Source organism: Penicillium maclennaniae (assembly GCF_028827695.1).
Source record: "Penicillium maclennaniae strain IBT 15551 chromosome Unknown utg000003l:1.0-5670915.0:1.0-5674809.0, whole genome shotgun sequence".
Lineage (NCBI taxonomy): Eukaryota > Fungi > Ascomycota > Eurotiomycetes > Eurotiales > Aspergillaceae > Penicillium > Penicillium maclennaniae.
This window is the reverse complement of record NW_026623215.1, coordinates 4,960,580-4,980,632: the sequence shown is the minus strand read 5'-3', so window position 1 is coordinate 4,980,632 and position 20,053 is coordinate 4,960,580. Positions and strand designations below refer to the sequence as shown.

At 38.7% G+C, this 20,053-nt stretch overlaps 2 protein-coding genes across 2 annotated transcripts; both read right to left on the bottom strand.

The window, feature by feature from the left end:
- Positions 1-1,786: 1,786 nt before the first annotated feature.
- N7477_003983 (uncharacterized protein) lies at positions 1,787-2,159 on the bottom strand (the record flags this gene model as incomplete). The annotated part of the gene is made up of 2 exons (XM_056965646.1): positions 1,787-1,958; positions 2,119-2,159. The coding sequence occupies 2 exons, from the start codon at positions 2,157-2,159 to the stop codon at positions 1,787-1,789; spliced, it is 213 nt and encodes a 70-aa protein (XP_056825599.1).
- Positions 2,160-19,789: 17,630 nt separating this feature from the next.
- On the bottom strand, positions 19,790-20,029 carry N7477_003982 (uncharacterized protein; the record flags this gene model as incomplete). The annotated part of the gene is made up of 2 exons (XM_056965645.1): positions 19,790-19,849; positions 19,904-20,029. 2 exons carry the CDS (start codon positions 20,027-20,029, stop codon positions 19,790-19,792), a joined length of 186 nt encoding a protein of 61 aa, XP_056825598.1.
- Positions 20,030-20,053: the final 24 nt, after the last annotated feature.

Here is a 20,053-nt window from a genome sequence, read left to right as displayed (position 1 = left end):
ATTAAATACTGTATTATATGACACGTGGCGTAGTGCTTTGGCAACAACACCGGCCGCTATAATTCAGACCAACCATACTTGGCCTAGCACGTGACTAGCCTCTTCAGGATTAGCGCCACGTGAGAAAGTGACTTACGTGATCGCGCACCCGGGTGAAATGAAAACTTCCTGTTCCTCGGGGGATAACGTAGACCCTGAATTCCACGTGACCAAGGGTCACATCAAGGCAGGATACGGGGTTTCACCAGAAACAACTATTTAACTTAAAGCCAGTCAAGCACCCTGGTAAAGATTGCCAGATAGTGGGATTTGCACGCTCTGTACGGTATTCAAGTGCGGTTAATGGTCAAAAAGTGTGTTCATTTCCATCAACGTAACCGCGCTATCAATTTAGCTCACCAGTCTTTAATTCTGCTCAGCTCACAGTATTCAAATGCTCTTGGGGTTCAACGGTCAAAACACTCACTATCTAATTATGTTTGATTACTCTGGCGTCTTTGTCCGTACTTTCGTTAAAGGGCTACAGTATTGATTTCAAGAGTCATAATTTTGTTCTCATGTTAATTGTATACGTGAAAACTATGCTCAGATCGCAGGGTTCAAGTCCTTTCTGGCTGCGTAACTGTCAAAAACGCGAGCTCTAGGCTGCTGATTAATGACGATTCACCATTGCCAACAGACCGATAGAGTTCATATCTAACTGTTAAACCGCAGCAATTAATTGAGTCTGGAACCACACTGACAGTCATCAAGATTCAGAGGGTTGGCAGATGCTAGCATTTTCTAGATATCATGATTGACACGGTAGTCAAGCTTTGCGTGTAGCTACAATGCCATTCGGCAGTTTTACCCTCAGGATTGTAAGGGCATAATTGGGTCTGGCTGGTGATTTGTTTCTCAAGAACCTCATCTACAGTTAGTCAGGAAATTCAAATACAACCATTTTAGCATGCAAAAAGTGATGTAGAATTCACTAGGGCTATTTATGTATTCCGCGATATTCATACTCCTTTGCCCTTTTACGGCCTGAATAGTTCTGATTCATGTAGCAGATGCCTCTCAGGATACTGGACTAAAATGGCCACAATGTCTCGAGGCCATCAGCGTCCTGCGCGCACATCATCCACCTTGTGGCGACGGGCCAATGACAAGCCTTCTCTCGCTAATAAAGCCGCCAATCAGCAGTATCTCACCGTCCCGTCTCCATTGCAAACGCGATGACGGCTCGGACAAACTTGACGTCGAATTTCCATGCTCTACCATTCGATGCACTCGCATCCCCAAAACTTTCAGGTTGCCTCCTAACATCTGCGATAGACTTCCAAAGCTCGGGCCTATAGCATCAATTAGTGCGCGACGTTATTCTTTCCACCTCGTATATCGAAGCAAGAAATGTGAGACTGTCTCTCGCTCGCCGCCACATTCACACCAATCACTGTCAGTCTTGCTTATGCGAAGGGCTTCATCATCTCGCAAAGTATTAATAACTTTTTCGACAAAGTTATCCGAAGTGTCTCGCTCAAGATTTCGAAGCGACGTTTCAGAATAGATCGGGCTGTTCTGAACATTCCTATGACGTAATCGATTCGAATATCGGAAGGAAAGAGTGGGCGCGAGATAAAGTCAGCGGTGCGGTCGAATTTGCTCCAGACTTACTCTTAGAGCTGGGGTAAGTCAGGCCAAGGGACTATATACTTAGGGTAAAGTCGGTTCACTAGGTCAGTCGCGTCACCCTGGGTTGTGAGAGTCGCATCCGTCTCAACTCGCGATCGCTTGAGACAGAGACTCATAGCAACGATCGAGGAGGCGGAACAGGGTGTTGGTTGGAGTCGCCGTTCTGCTTCTCCCTGGAGGCGCTCTGCTTCTTCTCGCGCCAGTCTCTCCTCTTCCTCACAGCGCTCTGCTCCCTCTCGCGCCTGTCTCTCCTCTTCAAGCTAACGTCGCAGCTCTGCGATAGTCTCTTCTATTGCTTGTTTGAATCAGGATTCAGCAGATAATCGAATAATGCAAATCAAAGTCTACATCTTAGGAGTTAGCTATCGTGGAGTGGCCGGTCAGGACGGAATGTTTACTAGCTTACTCACATCTCTGAGTTAGTAAGTACGAGGAGATTCATACCCCAGGCACCACGTACACCAATCGCTTTGACCTTTCGACATTTGGAAGATAAGCCGACCCGATGGTTTGGATTAGTCAGTAAATATATAAATTCAGTCCTTAATATCCTAGCAAGTACAGTCACCGGGCGAGGTCATTCTCTCGAGTACATCGCCCGCAAGACCCCGTTTCTGTTCTTCTGTAAAAGCCGCCTGCTGCGAAGGATATATAGTATGCTCTCGCTGTACGTCTTTTGATGAAGCTAATAGTCAGAATAAACCCTTTTGATACATAGAGAATAGGCTCACATTTCTCATCCTCGCGCCGGTTCTACGGAACACGATTCTGTATGCTCCAAGATCTGGCGATTAGGCGTCACGCAGTCACTCGCCAATATACCTAGAAAGAAATGGTATGTTCCCTGCCTGCGTACTGAAATTTCTCCGGTGGTATAGGCTCTATAAGCGAGACGGATTAGCTGCCTTCGCCGACAAAACCTACAACGGCCATATACTGGAGAATGCTAGGAGAGCTAATATCTAACGGAATATTTATAGGTAAAGGCTATGCGCTCTGATTGAAGTGTCAAATTTAAGCAAGCATCGATAGAAACGTGAATGGGTAGATTCAGGCTTCCCGCAGGAACAAAATTGCGGCTGATAGAGTAATACTGTAACTCTAGCAATAACGTGCGGTTTAATATGTTTAACTGAAGATGAACCTATCTCAGGTCCTCCATAAACTGTCAACCTCAAATCTTGAGGTAAGTAAATTCTCATCATATAACTCAAAATTGCCTTGACGTATTGATCATCTTGTTCCTTCGTTGACCAACATTCACAAGACTTAATTAAAGCCTCGTGCAAGTTCATCAAGTACGGTAGATTATATGCTGAGTTCAACGGTCTGTTTCGCCGAAGCATCTGTGTTCCGAACTGGCAGCGTTTGAGTTAACCCACGTTAGTGGTGAACATAGGCCATCCAATAGGAAAATCTGCAGGAATGGGCGTAATGGTAGACCGTAAAGTCGCCATGTTTCAACACATATATTAGCCCTTGTGTGTAAACATTCTTAAGGGTTTCTGGCCTATTCAGATTGGGAAGTCCTGAATGTCCACTAACCATTCACAAGGCTAAGTGGCGTCATTTTGCCCTAGTTCGATCCCGAACGTAGGCCATCGAACGAGTTTGAAAGTAACGGCTAATGGTCTTGTACCTCTTCTCTATGGGTTAAATACCATTTAGGTACTGTATCAATATTCAGTCTTAATACTTATAGAGTTTTAAAACGAACGGATATCTTTCTTGTTATGGGGCCCCATTTCGATTTTTCTGGTTTAATACTACCGTAGTATCTACGGAAACGTATGGACAAAACAAGTCATGGAAAACAAATATTAACAATATAATAGATTGAAAAGAGCATGGGAAAAGAAATGAAATCAAGGATGGCTGTACCTATACCGCACCTAATAAAATCCCCAAGATAAGCTTTTCACATATGGTCTGTACTGAGCGAAGCCTTATCAGAAGGATTTGGCTTGTACGGTCCACCAAGTCGTTCGAATTTGCCACAGCATGGCTATTTCCAGAGGAAAAATTATCAGATTTTAAACTGGCAATACTTGCTTCGGCCGCTGAGACGTGATCTAGAACTTTTGTCAAAAAGAAGCAAAGAGCACCAAACTATGGGGAAGACGCCAACCTAGAGCGAGTCTCAGCGCGCAGTGGGTATATGTTTTATGAGCAAGTCTTTTGACCCACTTCATTTCAGGCATTATTTCTGGTGCGACAATATCGACGTTGGAAGGGCGCCATACTTACTTTTCTTGAAATTTTTCTGTTAGCGCCCGTGGTCATATCCATATCTTTTCATAGAGTGGAAATATTGTCGACCCACCGTAAGGAAACGTAAATTAGAAATACTTTAAGAAGATACCGTCCACTCCCTCACCTTATTCGTCAGTTGAAGATCCAGAACCAATAAGTGATGCAAAGTAAATCGCAAAGGGGAATCTCTAGCCCGGTTTAAGGGTTTGTACGATCTCTTCGAGAGCCTTAAAACGGTCGACTGTCTCTGTTAGCGATAATTACGCTGAATCGGTAACCCTCCAAATAGCTTTACGAAGACGAATAACTTCTTTGACCTATATCGGTTTCCCGTTACTGACTGGAAAATCATGAAACTCACGAAAATAGGGCTATAGGCGACGCAATCGATTATCCTCGATAAGAGACTGGCCGGAGATTATTTCATATTTACCCTCGATCTTCAGTGACCCTTGTGAAAGGTATTCTCTAAAATAATTCTCGGTTTCGTCACGAAAATATCGTAAGTTCTCCAAATTTTTTCCTGCTCGGTGATTATCGGATTCCCAGAAAGCATCAATCAGGTCTAAGTCACGAAGAAATGCGCCTTTAGGGAACTATTCCGTATCTATCACATATAACTTTATCTGCTCTAAACTCGAGCCATCTTCTTGGCTCAGATATCGGTAGTAGATATACTGAATTGCGAAGAGCAATGAGCTGGTCCATAAGACAAAATTGTCCCTTAGGCCGCGCTTTTCCCACCACCGAAGATGCAGGTTAAGTGTTCGAGCTATGGTCGTCCGCTTCTCAATATTTAAGTCGAAGAAAATATCATCCGTATAGGAGTTTCTGTTCTGGGAGGTTGACTCTGAACGAACCCACGTCTCATTTGTCGTTCCGGCGGATTTGGGGGAGGCGACCCGAAACAGGTAGCGGGGAATTTGATCAAAAGCCGTCAACGCCAATCCACTATCTGCTTAAGGTCTAAATAACAAGTGCTCTGAATCTTCAAGCGCATCACTCAAGCCAAAGTTTCTCAGCGTCTCAGTCAGACTTTCCACATGAGAAGGTTGGTTCATTTCGCTGGCACTTAAGGATATGGAGTAATGGTTACATATATAGTAAAACAAGCCTTGTAAGATATAGTTCAGACAATTCAGCTTTAAGAGAAAGGAGAGGAAAGGAAGAGAAACAAGATACTAAGCGGGGTCGATGTCAGATCACTTAATCTTTCTTCCCCTAACACCCTATACTGTCTCGGGCTGGCTTATCTAGGCAACCACTAACGAATAGAAAGCCACTGCGGTCTGCAGTGTATCGCATCACTGCTGCAGCGGCCCCCGTATTTAGCTGCAATTCATAGCAAACTCAGAGGATTTGCTCCGTTTAACCATAACAGTCTAATACCGCTTATCTCTCGTTAAGTACTTAGATAACACTATTAGTGTTACTATCATCGACTTAAAAGGTGACGTGTAACCTAATATAAGAAAAGGGGTAAGTAAGGCATATTATTAAAGGGTAGTAGTATTCCTGCTCACCGGAAATAGGTAAGTGAAATCCAGATAGGTCCGATCCGTCTCCAGAGCAGACTAAGACTAGGACGACCGTTAGAGGATAGGTGCAGTACAAAGAGGGGTTCTATATGACTTAGCCCCTCTTATCTGGCTGTTACTCTCCGGTCGGGACTTATAGGTCTAATTTCCTCTTAAGAGGATTCTCTTAGGAGGGTTAAGCTCTCAGAGCAAAGGCTTTATTCCGGGGTTTACAAGTACACCACCTTCCCAAAAAAATATACCCAGAACAATATTTATATATAAGTATTTCTCCAGCTAGGCCTACAAGAAGAGCTGTATATTTCAAAGATAAATATAAGATATACTGCTTAGTCCAACGAATTTTCTAAGAGCTTTCTCTCGAGGTGGCATCGCTTATAGCTCTAACGGCCTCTTATTACGAGCTATATAGTACCTATATCTGCTTAAAATAGCCTTTATAATATTCTCGGCTTCACAGAACGACCGGGCGTGACCGGTTCTGTTTCCTCTTCTATCCTACCTGTCACGGGCCCATGCCCGGTATGGGTCACATAAACCACGTGACCCTAGCATGTTGACAGAACGAACGCACGGAGGGAACATCCCTTCTTTAAGCTTTTTGTACACAGTTCGTGGCCTAGTCAGATTGAATCTAAGTCTCGCTTTAGCCCTTTATATACAAAAAGCTTCTGTTTCACTATCGTTAAACTGACAAAGCACCGACAAAACACGACCGTTTCCCCCACAAAGCCGTACCCCTAGCGAGGATACAGCACCAGGAAGCGACAAGCCCACTATTATAGGCACAGACGCTACTATAGCAAATAGCACAGACCTAAGCTATATAAAACGAAGAACGAGAGCGACGTAACTAATAAGACGCTATTCAAGAAGAATAAATCCGGCGCCTTAAAGTAATACTAGACTAATAGGTCCTACTTACCACGATAACGACCACGGAAGAACAAGCGACACTGTCATAAATCGCTACTAAAGTAATAGCGAAACACCTACGAAACAAAAGGCCTTACCGTCTAAAGGCACGACTACCGGACCCTATCCTATTCGGTGGTAACATAAACGACTAGCTAACCTAGCGTATAACGATTGAGAATAAACTAAGCGTTAATAAATAAGCTATTAGTTCGCCCCAGGACCAATTTATATATATATTCTCTAGGCTAGAGAAACTCGCCTAGAAGAATAGCGGAACGTTCGTGAAACTACGCTAAGACACCGGCGACCCTTAGGCACTATTAAATTACCTCGAGAATATCTATAGAGACCTAAATATTAAGGTATATATAGCGAGACAGTTACACTAGATCCGATAACCTAATAAAATAACCTTTTCGAAGTTCCTACTACGACTAAAGAAGGAGTTTACGGACACAGACGCCCTAGACTAATATAATAAAGCTAAGAGGCAAATCCTCCTCGGGGCACTTAATAAAATAATAACTAATTTACTTATAAATCATAATATTCCCGCTACCTTTTCTGAACTAATCTCCAGACTCCACGAAATTAGCATAGATATAGATACCCTTAATATTAATAAAGCTAAGCGAATAGGTCGTCCACGCTTACTAAGAGCGAGCGATAATATAGATTAGACTCCAATACTCATAGTAAACCACGCTAAACTATATATAAAAACCTAATAACTAAGTAGCGATACCCCTAAATAAGCCTAATAGGTAAGTCCTAATAAGTTAGACAGATAATAAGCTAAAGGGAAGTACCTATAATATAGTAGAGCGGGCTATTATATTACTGAGTATATACTCCTATCCGCCTAGCGACCGAATTATCTACGAATTATAACCGATTTAGGATAGAAGGGGAAGAAGTATAGTACCTATATAAATAAGGCGAGACCGGTAAGTAATAGCGAAGTAACGCCCACAGATAATAATAATACGGCCACAGAGAAAGATTTAGGAAAAGAGTAACTTCTATTCTTAGCCGCGAATAGGAGCAAAAGGGGATCGAAAAGCTACTAAAATAAGAGATATTATTATTCTTAGTTAACGCTAAAGTAAACAGAATTTAATTTATATAAGCTCTAGTCGATAATAGTTACCGTTACTATACTATAGTAAACGAGCCTTTAGTCTAGTTACTTCACCTCCCGCGTATTAAGATACGACCGCGAATCCTCGACGGAGTAGTGCCGAATCAGTACCGAATCACCTACGCTATGTATTTCGACCTCGACGTCTATAACCACTAATAAGGCCGGGTATTTATATATATTATTGGACTATAGGATAATAGTATAATACTTAGGGACCTATAGCTACACGATATAAACAGACGCTATTCGGCCAGAAAGGGATACCTAGATATCTTTATAAGGTCCGGGGAACGAATAAGATATTAGAATTACGCAGACTATATAATCAGACTTACTAGAGCGAAGGCGCTATATATCGCATAGGCTATAGCACTAATAATTAAAGAGCTCTTACGGAACGTATTAAGTATAGAATATATACGAATTAGTAGGGTTTCGCTAGATAATATTAAGAAAGCGCTACGACCTAAGGAGTATATTAACCTAAAGGATAAGCTACTAAAATATTACTAGCGATAGTTAGAGGTCTTTAGCTAATAGCTAGCTAATAAATTATTACCCTATCGGCTTAGGGTCAATCACAAAATTCCCCTAAAATATAACTAAAATAGCGTCGAAGAGTTACCGCTATACGGACCCCTTTATAGTATAAATAAGGAAGAACTACTCTATCTACGGAAGACACTAACGGACCTACTTAGGAAGAACTTTATATAGGTAAGCTAATCCCTAGTAGCTATACCTATTTTACTAGTTCGGAAGCCTAGGGGAGATATATAATTCTATATCGATTATAGGGGGTTAAATAAGCGAACAGTAAAAGACCGATACCCCCTCTTACTAATCCGCGAGACACTACGGAATATTAGCTAAGCCTAATAGTTTACGAAGCTCAATATTATTATAGCTTTCTATAAAATTCGCGTATAATTAGGAGAGGAATAGAAAATAGCCTTCCGGACGCGATATAGACTTTACGAATAGAACGTTATACTATTTAGGCTAATAGGCGCACTAACGATATTCTAAAGGTATATTAACTAGACCTTATAAGAGTACCTAGACGACTTTATCTTAGCGTATATCGATAATATAATTATCTACTCTAGCGGAACGCTATCGGATCACTAACGGAAAGTTAGTGAGGTGCTACAGAAGCTAATAGACGCGGGTCTTTAATATAATATTACGAAGTTAGAATTCGAGTAAGACTTAGTGAAGTACCTTAGTTTTATTATCTAAGCCAAAAAGGGTATCTATATAGATCTAAAGAAGGTAGAGGTAATTAGAGTATAAGAGAGGCTAGAGTCTATTTAAGATATATAGAGCTTTATCGGATTCGCGAACTTTTACCGGCTATTTATATTACGTTTCGCCGACCTTTCGGCACCGTTAATACGACTAATAAAGAAGAACACTATATTCTAATAGGATAATAACTATTAATAGGCCTTTACGGAGCTAAAGGATCTTTTCGTTAACGTACCGATCCTAGCGCACTTTAAAGAAGATCGTAAAATAGTAGTCGAAGCCAACGCCTCTGGCTAGGCCACTAAGGCAGTCTTATCATAATATAGACCTAATAGCTATCTATAACTATATACCTATCTATTATAGAAGCTATCCCTAGCAGAGTTAAACTACGAGATCTACGATAAGAAGCTCCTAGCTATTATACGAGCCCTATATAAATAGAGGCCGGAGCTAAAGATAGTACCCTAATTCACTATTGTAACAAACTATAAAAACCTACGATACTTTAGTAAGATATAGTACCTTAATAAATAGCAGATAAGGTAGGCTAACCTTTTAATAGAGTTTAACTTTAACCTATAATACTGTCCGGGTAAGCTAATAGTATAGTTAGATACTCTCTCTTATTAAAACTAAGATATACCTAAGGGTATCTCTGACGAAAGGCTATTAAATCGCTTCTGAGTCCTACTTAAAAGGGTCTTAGTTAAGATAAGGTAAGCAGACGATAACTAAGCCTAGGGAGAGATAGATTTCAAAAGAAATATCCTATTATTTAAGGAACCGGAGCTATAGGCAGAGTAAACGAAGGTAAAGAGTTCTAATATAATATACTAATAAATCTCCTACACTTTACTAAAGGGAGACTATTAAATCGCGGCTAAAACGAATATAAAGATAAGCCTATCGGAGTGCTATTTAGATAATCGAGGATTACTCTATTTTAGGTAACGAATATAGATCCCAGATAACGAGACCTTATGAACGGGTATTATCCAAAAGATCTATAACTTATATATAATAGCGCACCCCGGACGAGACGCAATATATTTAATACTATCTCGACGATTCTTCTGGCTCGGAGCTATAAAAGATATATAATAATTTCTACGGAACTATACTATCTACGGATATAGCTCGGTATAGCGTAATACAAAGTATAGGCTATTAAGACTACTGCCGATTCCCTAACGAATCTAAGCTAAAATATTAGTAGACTTTATTATTAGCCTATCGCTATCCGGATCTATAGGAGTAATAAATTATATAGTAATTACGGACTAGCTAACGAAAGGAGTAATCCTTATTAGAATAAGGGATATAATAGTAAAAGATATAGCGGAAGCATTCCTTACGCACTTCTATATATATTATAGCGTCCTATTAACGATCGTAAGTGACCGCGGCCCTTAGTTCGTTAGCGTATTTTAGGGAAAAGTGTACGAAATACTATCGATTTAATAATAATTATTGACCGCCTTCTACCCGTAGACCGATAGTATAACGGAGCGGGCTAACTAAGAAATTAAATAGATCCTATACGTCTTTTCTACTTACGTATAGGATAATTAGAAGAAGCTTTTACTAATAGTCGCTACCGCGATTAATAACCGCGACGTAATTAATAGGGATCTCCCCCTTCTTCTTTACCCACGGATATTATATCGACCTAATCGGGATAGATAAGTCGAACTAGTTACCGGATACCCTAATATAGCTAGGAAGAGTAGGCGAAACGTTTATAAATCGCCTATAAGAAGCTACCGATTAGGCCTAAGCCGTTATTACTTCGGTATAGGCACTATAGGAGGAGCAGATAAATCGATAACGCTAGGCCACCCCTATCTATAAGAAAGATAACTAGGTATAGTTAAACCTTCGGAATATACGTACGTAATAACTATTAAAGAAGCTAGACTAGCTATACGCCCGGTATAGAGTTATAGACGTACCGTTACCGCATATTATTAAGCTTAATATACCTATAGGCGTATACTTAGTCTTCTATATCGAATTAGTTAGGCCTATAGTAGCGGACCCCTTCCTATTATAAATTATGGATAATACGTAGCCGCCTCCGATTATAGTCGATAGCGAAGAAGAGTACGAAGTTCAGAAAATCCTTACCGTTCGGCGTAAGAAGGTCAGACGGGGACACCGCGACGAAGCGCTAGTATAATAGACGGGGTAGGCAGAATAAATATAAGAAACCTTAGACTCCGTCTAGGATTACGCTATATTAGAAGCCTTTAAGGAACGAAACGGCCCCGTTTCGGACGTAATACGACGTTAAATCAACACCGATACGCACGTTGTCGCGACCCCCGGGAGGTTCAGGTTAGAGGGGGGGGTATTATCACGGGCCTATGCCCGGTATAGGTCACATAAACTACGTGACCCTAGTATGTTAACAGAACGAACGCACGGAGGGAACATCCCTTCTTTAAGCTTTTTGTACACAGTTCGTGGCCTAGTCAGATTGAATCTAAGTCTCGCTTCAGCCCTTCACACTACCTAGGGCTCGGGAAGTTATTGTTAGAAGTTACCTCTCCTTAATAAGTCGCCCTATAGCGATAAGTTCCCGCTCTTTATACTCGGAAATCATAAATATAGAATTTTCGCTATCGATAGTAGCCGCCCGGAAACATTAGGCCGGCCTAAGATTTTAAAGATATATATCGTATAGTGAGTATCCTTTCCGTAAATATTTTCGCGTAAGTCGCTCTAGCGGCGATATATCTAACGGATCTACGACGAGACAATCTGACTGCCTCCACTATTCTCTTTTAAGAGCTAAGAACTAGATCTTGTTGGGATATAAGGGGAAAGCTACCACGAAGCAGATCGTGGCCCCTTAAGTCCGTGGGATCAACCTTAGTCCGGCTGGGTCAGTCGGTGCCAGACAAAGGTGGAAGGTCAAAGGTCGTAGGATAGACTATAAGCAGATATAGCCTAAACGAAGACAGAACCACAGTCCTGAGGATCAAAGGAAGAAGGTAGAGATGACTTTTGGAAAGTGGAAAATGACTTCAGGAAAGTAGAACTGACTTGATTCTTTCTGCTAGAAAGGAGGGACATATTTATAGGCTAGGATAGCCTAGAAATGATGTCTAGAATGACATACAAATACTAGGCAGCAACATAATGAAGGTGGCAAAGAAGGGAACCGAAGAAAAGCCAAAAGAATGATGTCAAGGATCGACGGTTTAAGCCACCCTGTAAAGGAATACTGAGGACTAGCGGTGAAGGTTTGCCCCGCAGTGGGATAAGCAAGTCTCGGACCTAATTCGTACTTAAATCGAGAGGGTTTCCAATTAATCTAGACTTAGCAAGAATTAGTCTTACTTCTATAATATTATACCTAGTCCAGATATCCTTCCTTACCTAACTAACAGGCTTTCTATCCTAAATATATAGATCCTTTATAATTCTGATTCTTCTTTTATCGGTTACCTAAGGAAGTATATCTGTTAATAACTATATCCTCCGCTCCCGCGTCGCTACCGAAGGCGATAATACACCTATATCGCACGAGGCTACTACTATGTCCTAGCGTAGAGACGCTACCGATTTAACCTTAGGACTAAACTAACCCGAGTTAATTTCTCCTAACCCGCTATAATACGAATCACTTCTAGGGGACCTACGCGGATATTAAGCGACCCGTAGAGAACTCCGAAATAATAGCTAAACTATCGAAGATAAAATCGAACGCCTTAATAAGAAAATCCGCCTTCTTAAATATATTCGGGAGCTTAAAGGGGACCGAACCGTACTAATTAAGATAAGGACCTAGCTATAAAATAAAGACAAATCGACCGCGAGTAACGATAAAAAGGGTATTAAAATTAAAGATATCCCTTCCTTTTTAAAGGACTTTAACCTCCGGAAACGTTAAGAGTGAATTCTTAATCTTAAATACTAATTCGAAGCCGACCTAAAATAATACCCTATAGACCGAGAAAAGATATTCGCTAATATAATAATAATAGAATATGACTATCGCTAAAGATAGCTATAATATATATATATAAAGCCTATAGAGAAATAATAAGAGCTTAAGAGCTTATAGATAGCTTTTAAAGACTAGATAACTACCCTCCTATATAATATAGCTACCTTACGGGCTAATATAAGTATTAGCCTTAGCTAGGCACGCTAAAGGCTATAAGATAATCCGGATTAATTCTATACCTATCTAGATAGCCTAAAATAATATTTTGAACGGAAAAGCGAAAAGGATAGTATAATATTCTATTACTCTAAGCTTAACCTAGCCCTTCGCTATTATATAAGCGAATATCTCCCTAAAGAATAATTACTAAAGATACGCGATACTATAGTAAGTAAAGCGAGATATTTCTAGAACCTACTCTAAATAGCTAAGAAACGTCGCTAATTCGCTAATAAAACCTAAGAGTATTAACGCCCACTAAGACGCCTCGCATAATCTAGATATATATATAACTAGAGAAGGGATAACGCCTCCTAAAGATATAAGAAGTAATAACCCTTAAAGACCTAGCTAGGTTCCTTACACTTCCGGGAAAGCCATAGCTATTATAACTTAAATAATATATACAGATTAATTACGAACTAAGACCGAAACCTACTACGCTTAGGATTAAGACCCTAATACTACCGATACCACGAATTCGGCTATATCGCCCTAAACTACACTAAAGACAGACTAAATATATATCTCGCGCGTATCTAATCCTTAAGGAACTTAGAAAAAAGGGAATAAGTTAAAGTAAGCTCTACCCCTATAACTCTAGACCCTAAGATAGGGCCTTCCTTACGCTTTTATATCTTAATTCAAGTACGGAACGCCCTTATCATACACGCGGACCTAGATAGTTACGCCGAAGTTAATTTAGTTAGCTACTAATTCGCAAAAAAGTATAACCTAGAATATACCCTGACTACCGCTCTAACTATTTAGGTAATCTCGAACTAAAAGATTGTCTCTTATAAGGTATAGAAAGTCCCTATTACCGCTACTAACTTAAGGGGGATACCTTATAGCTTTATAAGATAATATATAGCTATAGATAGGGACCTACGCCTAGAAGGTAGCCCTATCCTTCTATTAATAACTATAATTTAAGACCTTTAAATCTATTTATTATTAGACTAATAATAGTAGTTCGAGGCAAAAGAGTTCTTCTTATTTAGCCTATAGTAATTTACTAAGGCCTACTAAAACTATACCTATATTTATATCGCGATCTAAATACTAGAAGATATATAGCTTCTAAAGGATAATAAAGAAATAGAGACTATATCCGAACTAATACTACTAAATAAACTAGAGATATTTCATAATATATTCGCGGCCAATTAGTTAAAGATTCTGCTAATACAAAAGTTAATTAACTACACTATCGAACTTAAGGAAGGGGTATTACCCCCCTATAAGCTAATATACCCCCTCTCGCAAACTAAACTCGCGGAATTAAGGAGATATCTTAACGAAAACCTCGTAAATAGATATATCCGACCCTCTAAGAGTCCTATAGGGGCGCTAATCCTCTTTATACTAAAAAAAGATAGTAATTTATGTCTCTGCGTAGATTACCGAGGATTAAATAAAGTCTTAGTTAAGAATCGCTATTCTTTATCCCTTATTTCAGAGATCCTTAACCGCCTTTCGGGTATAAAATACTTTAGCAAAATCGATATATAGGATATATATTACTAAATCTAAATAAGAGAGGGCGAAGAATAGAAAATAGCCTTTCGGACATAATACGGCCACTATAAATATATAGTAATACTATTTGGACTTACTAACGTACCGACTACCTTTTAAAACTATATTTATATCGCGTTATATAGCCTACTTAATATAATCTATATTATATACCTAGACGATATTCTTATCTTCTTATTAGACTATAAGTTATATATAAAATACCTTTAATAAGTCCTCGAAAGACTAAAGGAAGTATAGCTTTACGCAAAAATATCTAAATATATATTCTACTAAGACTAAGTAGAATTCCTCGGCTTTATAATTAGTAGCTAAGGTATCTTAATAGACCTATAACGCGTTACCGCTATCGCGTCCTAGGAAATACCTAAAATATTCTATAATATCTAAGTATTCCTAGGATTCTATAACTTCTACCGGTATTTTATTAAAGGATACTCCCTTATTATAGTCCCTCTTACTAACCTTCTAAAGGGAAGCCAGAATAGTAAGAAATAAGGGAATATAGATCTAAACGATATCGAAAAGGTAATATTTTAATAACTAAAAGATACCTTTTAGTAAGCCCCACTCCTTAAATTCTTCGACTTAGTAAGATATATCCAAATTAAAACTAATATATCTAACTTAGGGATAGCTAGGATAATATTATAACCTAATAATAAAGAGCGATAGTACCTCGTAGCGTTTTAGTTAAGAAAATTTACTGGCGCAGAACTAAACTATAGTACCCCGGACCAGGAACTATTCGCTATTATATATTTATTTAAGTAATAGCGATATTACTTAGAAGGAAGTAAGTACCTTATTAAGGTCCTCTCTGATTATTCGAATCTCTAGGGCTTTATTAAATAGCTAAAAATTAATAGACGCTAAGCCTAGTAGTATTTATTTCTTACCCCCTTTAATTTTATAATTAAATACTAAGTAAATAAAATAAATCCCGCCGATAGCCTCTTACGATAGCTAAATAAAGATATAGCTCTAAAGAATAGAGCTTCTAAACCCTATTTAAGAGCGAATCGTGGGTATTTCGGAGGTCAAACTAAGAGACCTCCTAGCTAGTAAATCCTAGTTAGAGTATAATAACTAAGAAGAACCTAAACTCTATATATGAATCCCTATTAATACCTAAGTGAATTGAGGCTAAGGTAATATAGAAATAGCTAACTAGGCTATCTAGGAGGAGTTAAGTCGCGCTTAATAGTTACCCTAAAGTATAGTATAGAGTACTAGTGCTAGTAAGAACGCTTATACGGAGTACGTAAGCGCTAATCTACGGATCTAGGTTAAGAGAATCTAGGATAACGATCCAGAGACTTAGAGCTAAAAGATAGCTATTTCGTAAGGGAAATAGCGTATAAAAGAATAGTCTATTAACCTCGATAGCCTATTACGCTACAGAATACGCCTTTATATCCCTATAGGGAGTAACCTAAAATAGAAATTACTATAAATCTATTACGATAATCCCTTAGTAAGACACTTTAGGAAATATAGGATAATAGAGCTCCTATAACGGAAATATTATTAGATAAATATATACTAAGATATTATAGAATATATAAAAACTTACTCTATCTACTAAGGAACTATAGTACCTTAGTATAGGCTATATAGTAACCTCGAATCCCTACTATAACCTTTATAACTATTCGCTAAAATCTCTATAGACTTTATTATAGGTCTACCCTTAGTGATCTATAAGAACGAGCCTTATAATATAATCTTAGTTATTATCTGCCGCTTTACGAAATAGTGCCGATTTATCCCTATTTTAATAGTGATTAACGCTAGTTCCCTTACCGTTATAATATATTATAAGATCGAACTTTAGTTTAGCCTACCAGAAGATATTATATCCGACAGAGGCCCTATCTTTATTAATAAATTCTAGTTAAAACTATATTTTTACTTAAGGATAAAACTCCGATTTTCTATGGCTTTCTACTTATAGATAGATAGCTAAATAGAAAGGATAAATTAAACCCTTAAGCACTACTTATAGTATTTTATAGATACCGAGTAATAAATATAGCCGAATCTGCTATAAATTACAGAGTTTATATATAATAATACTATAAATACTACTATAGGTATCTCGCCCTTCTAAGCCCTTATAGGATATTCCCTAAATTTCTAATTACGCTCCGAGGCTAGAGCACTAAAGGAGGAAGTGCTAGCTATAGTAGATCGAATATAAAAGCTATATAATCTCCGTAAAAAAAATAAAGAAAATATAGCGAAGAGCTACCGAAACTATAGCGAAGCACTATAATAAATACTATACCCTAATTAAATTTAAGCGTAGAGATCTTATAGCCCTTTTAACCCGTAACTTAAAGCTAAAGATACCTATAAGAAAACTCTTACCACACTTTATTAGACTATTCCGCGTACTTATAATAGTCGGAATATAAGTGTATCGTCTAAGCTTACCTAATTAATACTCCTAATTATATAATATCTTCCCTATAACCTTCCTCGAGCCCTAGCACTAACGTAAATTAGACGCGAACCCACTTCTAATATCAGAGCTCGCGGATAATAACGAATAGGAGGTTAAGGAGGTTAAGGATAAGAAAATCTTCCGTAATAAGATACACTTCTTAGTTAAGTGAAAGGGATAGCCCGCAGAATATAATTAGTAATTACTAGAAGTAGATATAAAGAATACCTAAGAAGTAATATAGGACTATAGGAAAAAGAGAAAAGGCAGAAGAGTTTATTAAAATCCTAAAAAAAGATCCCGACCTAAAGTTAGCTACTATAAAAACAGTAAGAATAAAATTAGGTATTTAAGGTTTTATATATAAAACCTCTACGAAGATACACTAATATATTAAGGAAATAAGACTAAAAAGTTAAAGTATAGGAGGAAGATAGGCTATAATATTATTAATAATTACCGTACTATTAGCGTCTTTATCCGTGTACTAAAGGCGAAGCGCGGCCAAAATATTATCGCGGAAGGTTAGCTTCGTAACCCACTAGGAAGCAGATATAATATCTTTAGGGGATAAATAAGGGACTAGCGAAGCCTTCTATAAGAGATAATAAATATTAGATATACTAAGGCTAGGGTTATCGATAGTAATAAGGAGATAACTAGCTAAATATATTTAGTAAATAATAAAGTTAACCTATAGAATTATTAGCGAAACTTATACTAAATAGGCTTCTAACTTATAGGCTTAGTAATATATATAGTGCCTAGGTTATAAATACTAGAGTGATAAGACACTAAGTGTAGAAAGTTAGTAATAAAGGCGCGAATTACCTCCTTAGCATAAATATAAATAGCACTAAATTAGATAGGGTCACTAGCAATAAGCTTACTATCTTTATCCGCCTCCTTAGCAGACTTAGTAATAATAGCCTAAATATCCGTGATATACTTAACTAAATTAACTATATTAATTAAGTTACCCTATATACTAAGGGGAACCTAGATAAGTTAGTAATAAAATATAACTAAATAGAAAAGATAAATAAACCGAAGGGTAAGGACGATTAGCACGGAAATATACCTAATATAAGACAGAACTTAGCGTATCGCGTATATAAATTACTAAAAAGGCGCTCTGCCTATCTTAGTCTCAGAGGGAGCGGCGGGTATAAGGAATATACTAAGTAAGCTCGGGAATCAGAGATATATCCCGTAAAGAGCGATAGCTAAGGGACGAAGGGGCAGATATATTAATTCGCGAGCGAAATAATGATAAAAATAGAGAAAAAAAAGAAATAAAGAGGAAGCTAAATTAGCAATAAGTTATAGCCAAAGAACGAACGAAAAGAAGTCAAAATAATACTAAATATAAGTATTAAGGAGATAAAAGAGAGTTATTAAAGAGGGAAGAGTAAGGGGAGAGAAATAAGAAAATATATAAGTAAAGATATTAATAATATATATAAGTAAATAATAATAATATACTAGAAAACCACCAATATATAACCGGAAAAGACACACGTAAACATATATTACTATTAGCTAAATCAAATACACGACCTCGCGCGATATAATAATATTATTGCCCTATCGCGCCTAGGTCTGCCGCGAAACTGGAGGGAGTCTAATACTATTTATAACTCTCACGTAACACACCTTAAGTATAACGACACCTAGGGCTCATCCCTATTATATAATCCGACCCGGGAGTCACGTGCTATCAGATAATATTATACCAAAGAACGACTAAGAGAAAAAAAAAAATTTTTAATTACCTCCGGGGCCCGTCGTCTCTAGAAGGGGGGGTAGTTATAAAGGAATACTAAGGACTAACGGTGAAGGTTTGCCCCGCAGTGGGATAAGCAAGTCTCGGACCCAATTCGTACTTAAATCGAGAGGGTTTCTAATTAATCTAGACTTAGCAAGAATCAGTCTTGCTTCTATAATACTACACCTAGTCCAGACATCCTTCCTTACCTAACCGACAGGCTTTCTATCCTGAACACATAGATCCTTTACACACCCCGAAAGCTTCCCCGCAGTATCAGGTTATGTATGCCCAAAGGTGGACCATTTTATCCTTGAGGGAAAGTGGTCCGCCTATCCATAAGGGGACCGAGGGTCGAAGTCTGTTCACCGAGGTCCGAAGACCATGGTCGAAGTCCGCAGGCAAGATATGCCCGAAGGCACCTCCGAAGGAACGGACCATTCATGCCTGAAGGCGGACCATTTACCTCTGAAGGAAAATGGTCCCGCCTATCGTTCGGGGGAGGGCCGCGGACCAGAATCAGAAGTGGTCAAAATATCATTTTGATAGAAGAAAAATCTGGTCACGTGATCAATACAATCTGGTCTTATATGTTGAATATAAGGATAGATCTTTCTATGTAGCATTGGTCTATATTCCAATAAATCTTAATAGGCCCTTACTATAATTAAGGCGAGACCGCTGCTCCAAGCCTAGTATTATTAGCGGCAGAGGTATGACTAGAGGGCTTTCTAATAACGTTAGGGGAACTAGGCCTTATCTAATCCGTGTTCTTTACCGTGGATTCTGGCTGCCCTTCACGGAGGGAAACTAGCGATATATCGTGACTAGTGATATTTAGAGCAGAAGTTAGGTGCTCGATATCTGCGTATACTAGTGCTGCTAACTCGTTACCAGAAGCTAGTGGGGGTGAAGATTGTCTATCCCTAAATCGAGGTGAGTCCTTGGGAGGCAGTTACCCTTAGTTAGATAGGCCGAGCTCTTCACTAAGCCGCTTACGCTCTAGTTTCTCTTCTAATAGTTCCTGCTCTTCCTAGGCTCTCCGTAATTAGGCAAGGTATATATCTAACGCTAGCTATCTGGGAGAGCTATCGGAATTTGACGAATTGTCTGCCTCGGACTCTGGCGAGGCAGGCTAAAGTGCATTATTAGCTATCGTCTAATTATCGAGGGCATTTTATTATATAACGATCAAAGGTCCTTCGTCCGGATCTTGCTTAGGCCTATCTGCTTTAAGGGAGATCCTTATATAGTCACTGATAGCATCTGTATCGCTAGGACCAGAAGAGCCGTTAGAATTATATATAGGAGCCATTACCGAGATAATCGGCGCTAGTTC